At 35.8% G+C, this 10,358-nt stretch overlaps 1 protein-coding gene across 1 annotated transcript in view; it reads right to left on the minus strand.

Moving 5' to 3' along the window:
* LOC107593576 (triple functional domain protein-like) overlaps nt 1–10,358 on the minus strand; it is a 72,832-nt gene that overhangs the window by 59,563 nt on the left and 2,911 nt on the right. Inside the window, 1 exon segment of the mRNA XM_016283353.1 lies at nt 2,746–2,820. Coding sequence (XP_016138839.1) covers nt 2,746–2,820 — 75 coding nt within the window.

Consider the following 10,358-nt stretch of genomic DNA (forward strand, 5'->3'; position numbering starts at 1 on the left):
CATATTTTCCGGGATTTGTGATATCACAAATATCGACAAATGGGACGAGACCTGGTTGAGCTGCACTAGAGAAGGCAACGAGTGTTATCACTATGTCGGGGACACGCTAGCTTTCCCAAGGCAGATGAACTTAGAGTGGTTACAATCATCCGGGTTTAAATCGTGCTCAAATTGATTTGATTTTGACGCAATATTTACACTGAAGCTCGCAGCAGGCGGTTACGGTAAGGGGCACGATGTTTCCCGACCAGGCACCGAGTGCTGCCATCACAACACGCACTGGCCCAGCTAACCAATCACAGCACATTTTGTATTTCAGAAGGCGGGCCTTCATTTGATACAGGAACTATTCGAGCCGTTCATGCCAGACTTGGGAGAGAGGTGTTGTAATAATGTAAAATATGTGGGAAAATAATGTTTTTCCTCAAACAACCTAGTATGAGAGCCTGTTGTAGTACAACCCCAAAACAAAATCAAGACTTTGTAAAAGAGCATAATAGGACCCGTTTAACTCCTACTCGCATCATTTCAAATCTTTTTTTTTTCTTCTGTGGAAAACAAGAGAATATATTTTTTAATAGTTTTTGACCATATAATGAAAGTGAATGAGTTCCAAAACAACATTGGACTTTCGATCCCACTGACTTTCATTGCACGGACAAAAAAAAAAAAAAATTTATGTTCCACAGAAGAAAAAAAGTCATACCGGTTTGGACAGACATGAGGGTGAGTAAATTAAATTTTAGTTTGAAGCTTTCAGCTAAAGCTATCATGCTTCACTTTGTAACAAAGCCAACAAATTTTAAAGGGGTCATATGATGCGATTTCAAGTTTTCCTTTCTCTTTGGAGTGTAAAAGCTGTTTGTGAATAGATAAGATCCCTAAAGTTGCAAAGACTAAAGTCTCAAACCCAAAGAGATATTCTTTATAAAAGTTAAGACTGGTCCACGCCCTCCTAAAATGGCTCGTTCTAACACGCCCCCACATGTCTACGTCACTGTGTGGGAAGATTTGCATAACACTGCCCAAATTATAAAAACAAAAGATAATATTTTGAAGAAATTTGAAAATCCAAACTTCCATAGTATTTATTTCCTTACTATAGAAGTCAATGGGGACCATCAACTGTTTGATTACCAGCATTCTTCAAAATATCTTCTTTTATGTTCAACATAAAGAAACTCATACAGGTTTGGAGCGACATGAGGGTGAGTAAATTATGACAATTTTAATTTTTAGGTGAAATATGCCTTTAAAAATACAACTGTGGACCAACAGTGAAGATAATGTAGACCTGCACAAATACATCACAATTCAACTTTAACCAATAACAACTTCTTGAATCACCCAGGTCATAGTCATAAACCAAACCCCAGTTCATTAGCATTGAGAAATAAGTAATCAATGTGTTGCTCCCACTGATCCTCCTCTCACGGCTCCAGTTCATACAGGTTGTGTTAACTAAGCCAAAAAGGCCTCAACTCCAGCACAACAAACTCACTGAGCAACTGGGATATCCATGAGGATTTTCTCCAGCGAATATGCTGAATCTCACTAATGGAGTATGTTTGTAATAGGATAATACATCTTATCCTCTGACGTTAAGGAATATAAATAAATAAAAAGCACATAATTGCATGCTTGTGCAAAAATCGCTGGGTGTTCACACTTGGGGCTCTGCAGATTCAGTTCCTCCGCTCGGTTCTTTATTTTTTAAGCACACTCTCATGCCTGTTGATTGTGCTTGTTGTTGTATCATGGGACATGTGTGTGACGGTTGCTCATCCCTATGGAGACGCAGCTTTTGTTTCTGAGTCATTTTAGTGCTGGTCTGTTAGTCGTACGACTAAAATTGCCAAACAGAAGCTCAGAGAGCAAGTGAGAGGGAGAGCTTTTTACAGTCTAAATCAAATTACAATGACACACCAACTAAAAATATTTTGGGAAGTTACAGTAATATTCAGTAAAAGTTATTCTGGGTCAAAAACACGTGGTCCTGTGATTGTGATCAAGGGTTGTTATAATTGATATAAACCTGAAAAAAAATCATATTTTTTAACAACTAAATCTTAAATAAAATTTTTAAATGTTGCTTTGGCAACTACCTGAAATAAAATAAGTATTTCAATTTAAAGTAAAACTTCTAAAACTAAAATAGTTATAAATTGAAGCGAAATAGAAATATTTAAAACAAAAACTAATACAAATGACAAAAGCACATAACAAAATTACAAACTTGTACAAAATGATGAACTAAAATTAAAAACTGAAAATCAAAAATGAAAGCCAATTCAAAATATTAATAAATACTACAATAATAAGTCAGTCATATTAAAATAACACTGATGTGATCCAAAATTTCCAATTCAGGTCATTTCCTGATCCTATGGAAGCCTTTTTTGCCTTTTTAATAACAAATAAAATAAATTTTTATTTCTTGGAATTGCAGCTTTATACACCACAATGTGACTAACACAAATTTTTTTTTTAAATTTTTATTTATATTTTTTAGTCTAGATGGAAACTTGCTTCCATACTATACTTTTGGATTATTCCTGTGTACAGGTATGAGCATTTTTCAATTTTTCAAACTAAAACATTGCTTTTCTGTACTGGAAATACTGAAGATACACACTCTTGTTGACCATATGTAGAGTACTTCCTTCTGAGAAAGTATGTTATGACCACTAGACATATAAAAGACACATAGTTATAGCAACAATAGCACTCAAAATAACAACACACCTGACAAGAAGGCCACTTTTTCCTTTAGAATGGGCAAAACTTCCATTGCTTTCATCTCTTCATTCCTACGAAATCCTGAAAAACAAAACGACAGAACAGAATTTAGAATCCATGCAAGCATATCATCATCAGAGCCTTGGTCTAGCGGTTAGCATACTGTGCATGCTCGGTTTTCTTGAGCTATCGTGCTCAAATGGGAAATTTGAGTTTGCATCTGGTGTATTTAAGGCCCATGAATATCAATTTCACATTGTCCTTTTCAGACTCTTTTACATGTATTTAACTGAATGTAAAGACAGTCCAGAAACATCATCATTTGTTCTTCTGTTCTTGGTATGAGCAGAAACCGCCTCGAGCGCTGGACCTCGTTCAAGCACTTTGCATGAGATCAGCAGCAACCTGGATGAAGCATCACTTCTGTTCATTTGTTTTTATGATTCACAGGTTTGAGTTGACTAGGTTTGGTGAGTCTGTGCCAAAGTTGAGTTAGTCATGTATAGCCAGCAGACTGACTTTGGTCTCTCAGAGCGCGAAAACATAACCTTGCTTGGATTACATAATTTACCTTTTTCCTCTCAGCTGAAAGAAATCATGTAAATAACTTAAGAAATAATAGGGTATTAGTTCATGATCTACAAGTATCTATTTCAGAGCAGGACAAATGCTGGAAGAATCGGGTATGGCACAATACTCGCTAGTAAAGCATTACGGACATGGATGGTTCAGTTGAGACATGCTGTCTTTAATTCCACTCCTACTATCCCTCCATCCCAGGGCTGCTAATTAAGCATGAAATATGGTTGAAGGAGCCGATCCCTCCTACACAGACACACACAGCTGAGATATTATAGAGATGATGTCTATTATCCATTTTCCTGCAATGCTTCCCTGTGGTGTCTCAGCGCCACTCACTGTACAAATGAACACCTTTCTTTTTCCCTCCCCTTCTCTTTTTTTTTCCATGCATCCCACTGGAAGGTTTGTTTTTCCACCACTGCTACTGTGCACATCAGACCACGTGATCTAATGAAAACATGGACGCTTCTGCAGATTATTTGCAGCAATTTACAGAAATATCTCATCCAAAAATGTAGATTTGTCAGATTTTTGTCAGATTTTTTAACCCTAATCATATGGCTTCAAAAGTAATAGAACACAAACATGAGTTGCGTGGACCACTTTAATGATGCATTTAAAGTCCCTAGTCCCAATAAACTTTCATTGTATGGAATAGAGTAGCTCAGACATTCTGCTAAACCTCTTCTTTTGCACTCTAGGAGAGTCATACAGGATTATATATAGTAATAGCTGAACTTCAAGTTGTAATATTATATATTAAAATTAACATTACTATTATTAATGATATTAAATTATTTATTTCATAAACATTAAGTATTTTATTATTTTTAATTTACATACAAGTTAACATATGTATCAAGTCATAACAGAAAATTATATATATATTTAATTGTATGCATATTTTTAAAGCAATAATGGGGGGTACAGGACAAGGCAATTTTAAGCAGTGTTCTCCAGGAGTGAACAGTTAGGATAATCTGAACAGAATTGTCAGTTATGGTTAAATGTGGAGGCTGGGAGAATTACACAGTGCTACCGGACGGAAGGGCTGAGTTTCAGTACCAGTACGGTTTTCTCTAAACCCCGCTGAGCACCTGAGAAGACCAGGGTTTAGGTTCTCTTCCGTATCTCGGTATCTGTTTGCAAGCATGAGGTGTGTGAGGAAGAGAGCCCACACTCTTCCCTCAGGGTCTGAGAGAGACAGGCCGCGGTACAGTAGAGCCAATGAGGTTCTCACTTCTGCAGCTGGATGATGTAATGGGGTGTGCATGTGTGTGTATGTGTGTGTGTGTGTGTGTGTGTGTGTAAGTGAGCTCCACTGCAGGCGAACAGGAGAGGGTGAAGCACATTTAATAACGGTTCACGATATGACTCCAATGACTGAAGCGACAGTCATCTAGACGCAGATGCGCTTCTCTTGTAGTCCATAGAAACAAATACACACACACACACACAAGCTAAATTAAAACATTTTATACTTGTATCATATATTCATATTATAACCAACATTCTAAAATCCTAAAATCTTTTGTACCAAAGAATAAATTGAATATGTAATTTAATAACAGTAATAATAATAATAATACATTCTATTTATACACAATTCTAAAACTCTATACATACATTATTTTTAGGATAAAAATATTTTTTACTATAATAATAATAATAATAAACTATTATTATTATTTTATTTTATATATTTTGTTATTATAATAAAATAATAATAATAAAATATATTAAAATAAAATAATAATAATATATTTTATTTTATATATTTTGTTATTATAATAAGCTTATTATTTTAGTGAATAAAATTATTACTGTTTTTATTTTTTTTTTTAAATGAGAACATTCCTAGATGTCTGTCAGATTTAAACAGCTTCCAGCTTAAACTACAGCTAACACACACAAGGTTACAACCGGTGTAAAACTAATCATTCTAGGTTTAAAATAGGGGTTTCCGTAGGCTAACAATTTCATTTATCGTATAGATTTGACGTTAATTACTAATTTCCTCACCAATGACAGAAGACCAAGAAATGACCTCCATCTCACATCTGAAGTGCCTCATGCAGGAGATGAGCGTTCCCAACATATTATCTCACCAAAATGAATCCCATTTCACAGCTGTGCCGCTGTCCTTCAAGCTATGCATGCAGGGTAACTGGATATTTCACTAACGTCTAAAAATCCATCATTTCAGCATCCAAACCACAGAAATACAACAAACCACTTCAACAAATAGAGACATTACGCTTGGAGAAAATCAGACAGCTATTCTTTTCCCAGAGCTGGAAGAGCTCTAAATGTGGTTGGGAATTCACATTCTGTGGAAAAAGAACTAAGGAATCTGGGGGAAAAAATAACATGAGCAGTTTTTTAAAGAGAAACTTCAAAAGGACACTGTGGTACCAACGATCTGTTCTTTAGTGACAGGAAGGTGAATCGTGGGTGAGTTTTAAGGTCACTCAAAACAAACGACTAAAAAGAAGGAAGAAAGCACACAGCCATGGAATCAATCTGTATCAGCGCATCAGTAGGTTCCTCCAAGCCTAACCTTTTTCTCGCTCACAGATGATTATTTTTCAGGGCTTATCAGGTATCAGAAGGGAACAGACAACAAAGCATGTCTGAAAATATAGCCTAGCCTCACTGTTTCCAGGTAATAGGTTCCTGATCTTCCCGATATTGAAGTAATGACCCGAGATAACAACAGTAACTTCAGACAATCTGAAACCAGCATCGCTTCACGTACACCGGCAACAGTTTTCTCTACATCTAAACAGCAGAGCACTGGATTTTTGGTAGATGGCAGCAGAGTGGCCACACGGAACAACACTGCAGTGACTAGATGATGCAGAGAGAAGAAGTGAACAAGAGAGAAAATGTAATGAACGTAAATAGCAGATAGGAAACAGAGCTATTAAATAAGAAGAGATTTTTGAACAAGAGAGAGAAAGAATGAGAGAAAGACCAAGAAAGACACTCATATATGACTTGTAAAGTATTTAGATATCAAGGCAAGGCAGTATTTATTAAACTGCTAATATATATATATATATATATATATATATATATATATATAATTATTAAATTTAATTAATTATTATTAAATTGTTAAAAATAAATAATTATTTTATTATTTTATTATAATTGTTTTTTTTTCTCTTACCATTTTACACTATCGTTTAAAGTTAGAGGTCAGTTAAGATTCTTTTTTTAAATTAGGTTTTATTCACAAAGGATGGAATTTATTACTTTGTTATAATAATAATAATAATAATAATAATAATAATAATAATAATAATAAATGTTTCTTGCACACCAAATCAGCATATTAGAATAATTTCTGAAAGACGACTGCTGAAAATTTAGCTTTGCCATCACAGGAATAAATTACATTTTTTTTTAAAACTATTAAAACAGAAAATGGTTGTTAAATTAATATTTCACAGCATTACAGTTTTTATTGTATTTTTGACCAAAAACACAAAATCGACCCCAAAAAGTAAAGCATGAAATTATATACAATAATTATAATGATAATTATCTTCTACTGTTTATTATGACAATGAGAAGTTGTCAAATATGCCTGATTGCATGAAAATGTCAAAATGCAAAATTACCCAAATAATAGCTTTATTTTAAAACGCAATTTCTTACAACTCTTACAATTTCTTATTTTAACTCTGGAGTGAAATGTGGACCTGTTTCTCAAATTCACACAAACATCATATGTTCTGTCAAGATTTATATGCATTACTCATTAACAATACACACAAATGTGCTATTGTACATTCATAAACCTAACTTCAATTACGAACAAATACATGAATAAACCCAATCATACGAGGCTGCAGATTGCTCTCGAATTTCCCCTCCCCCATCACACTTCCTCACTGTGGTTCAGACTGAAGCAAACAAGGGTCAAAGGTTCAACGAGTATGTGCCTGTGTGTGTAGCAGCCGCTAATCGCATCACTCATTCTGCCGGCCACATTACTGAGCACATTAATGAACCCCTGTCCCACACCAGCCTCACACAACTAATGAGTCCACTCATTCGTTCATTTCCAACTGGTCCTGCTGAATGAACAGAAGACAAATGAACCCTGAACAATTCAGCGGCTGTCCTGGACCGAGTTGACATTAAACGGCCTGCTACAGATTCAATTCCTATTTTGCTTCTATTCATTGGGAAATAATACATTTGGGCCTATTGCAGTGCATAACATCCATCACTGAACAAATTTTAAGAATTAATACTGGATTAAAATGAGATTGCTTTTAAATCTTTAAATAGTTTTGCTTGATGCTAAGTAACCTTAAACCACAAACTATATGAACTGTAGTCATGTTTAAAGCAGACGGATATAGGTACCCGAGAATGTTTTATAAATTTCCACCCTGTAGCTTATAACCTCACAACAGTCGGGTCAGATCAAATCACTTCAGCGCAGCCGACCTGGCTTGTTATTGGGGTGTAGCTCGAGTCTGAATCTCAGCAATTAGCCTATTAACCTGAGATGCTCCAGAGGATTGAGATATCAAGAAGACAACCCATGTGACCTGACCCATCACCCTGTGAACAGCTGCAGAACCGGGTTAACACTTGAGCTGGTGAACATGTAACCTACAGGCCACTGGTGTAGCACTGGGAATGTAAGGGATTCAAGAGGAAGACCAACGGACATTAGGAGTGACCACCGTGGAGCTTTACACAATGTCCTAATTAGCTGGAACACAAAGTGTCAATCGTAAAAATGTCTTTAACCAGCTATGGCCATAAACAAGGAAGCTGGGTCACAATGGGTTGAATTGGACAAATTAAAAAAAGTAAAAAGCTCATCCCCTTTTCAAAACATCAAATCACAAATAATAATAATGTAGTAAATAAAAAAAAAAATAATAATAATTTAATTTAATTTTTAATGTTTAGTTTATGTCTCGGTCAGAAACCATGATTTTGCTACTTATTTTTGCTCATCAGAAGTAAAGGGAATATGTGAGTATATACTAGGGATGCACCGATATGAAAATTTTGGCCGATACCGATAACCGATTACTCTTTATTTTTGAAAGCCGATAACCGATATGTTGGCCGATAAATCTATATCCAAATTGTTATATACTTTTTGAGAGCCTGATTACAAAAAAGGTCTCATCATTAAAAGCCACATCCCAAACACTTCAACATAAGCAGCCTAGTTTGAACGGTGTACGTTTTAAAAATATTTTTACTCTCCCATTACCAAATTTAGTCATAAAAAAAGTCTTACAAATAAATAAAATAATGCATAAATAATGCAAACAAGTCACTGGACATCATTACACGTGTAAAGAATCAAAATGAATGTGCCATAGATCAATAAAACAGAATAGCCTCTGCACGGACAATATCAAGGAACTTTGCTGCCGTACCATGGGTGCAGCAGGCGCAATGATATTAGGCAGCGCCTGAAAATAGTCCCCAGCTAGGTAACATCCAATTAGCCTAAGCGCTGCGTAATATCATTGCGCCTGCTGCACCAGACATCAGTCTATCTTTTTTCTCTCCTCCCCTCCTTTTCCATAGACAGTCTGCACATCACACACCTTTTTAATCTCTATTTTTTTCTACTTGTGATGTAATGTATGAAGTTTCTATTCTCTATATACAGCAAGGTGAGAATAAAAGGCAAGCATTGTGTTATTCCTTCACTGTTTGTGCTATGGACATGAATAATACCTCAAATCATAGAGCTTGCTGATAACTTTTAATAAAGTGTTTAGTTTTGTGATCTGATCACTGAAACCACACACAAAGGTCATCGGAAATGCAAGTGTAGGAACATCCAAACCAGCTTCCTCCTGTCAGGAACACAACCACAAACACTGACACATATGTGCACTTTTAGGAAGAAAACATCAGACAACACTTCACTGATCCAGATAGATGTGTTTGATTAGGGACACATCCAAAATGTGGCCAGGAAGAGGACTGGGAACCAACGGACTAGTTGGTTGCTGGATGACTAGTTGAAAAATGAGATGACAGCTACTCTCCCTCCATACTGAGGCTAGAACAACGAAAGGGGATATTTAGATGAGAGAGAGAGAAAAATGAGGATAAAAATAAAGAGCCCAGCAGTTAAAATCACTGTGGGACTACAGACAATTATACTGTACAGACACATCAGAAGAGCAACCTCAATGTGTAGGAGTTAAGATGCCATTATTCTTCATCAATCAGTAATTTTTCCCTAAATGGTCCCTATATAGTTTATATAATTACAACAGAAGCAAAATCTCCTCATCACTATTCTGGTGCAAAGCAGAAGTGTGACAATATCTCTATATTCCTTTAGATGTAAAATCTATTTCAGACCTACCACAAATATTGCCAACAAAATATGATACTATTATACAATCAATACCTTGATATAAACAGATGGTAATAATAAAAGTATACATGAAGTAATGTACAGATTAGTGGTCGACCGATATATTACCCAAGGGCGATATATCGGACGATATTTGGAATTTTTCTCATTCTCATTCCGACTTTTGGATGAGACGTTAAACCGAGGTCCTGACTCTCTGTGGTCATTAAAACACCCCAGGATGTCCTTCGAAAAAGAGTAGGGGTGTAACCCCGGCATCCTGGCCAAATTCGCCCACTGGCCTCTGACCATCATGGCATCCTAAACATCCCCACACCTGCTGATTGGCTTCATCACTCTGTCTCCTCTCCACCAATAAGCTGGTGTGTGGTGGACGTTCTGGCACAATATTGCTGCCGTCGCATCATCCAGGTGGATGCTGCACACTGGTGCATAGGGATGTAACGATTCACTCAACTCACGATTCAATTCGATTCACGATTTTGATTTCACGATTCAATTTTTTTTTTTTTTTACAAAATGAGATTTAAGACAAATTCTAAATTAAATGTGTCCTTTTAATATTGCTTGGACAAAATGCTGCACATTTCTTTGTGAAATTGAAATATAACACTATAATAATATACTAATATAGCACTTGCATATTATTGCT

This window comes from Sinocyclocheilus grahami, unplaced genomic scaffold (genome assembly GCF_001515645.1).
Source record: "Sinocyclocheilus grahami isolate Dianchi unplaced genomic scaffold, SAMN03320097.WGS_v1.1 scaffold173.1, whole genome shotgun sequence".
Lineage (NCBI taxonomy): Eukaryota > Metazoa > Chordata > Actinopteri > Cypriniformes > Cyprinidae > Sinocyclocheilus > Sinocyclocheilus grahami.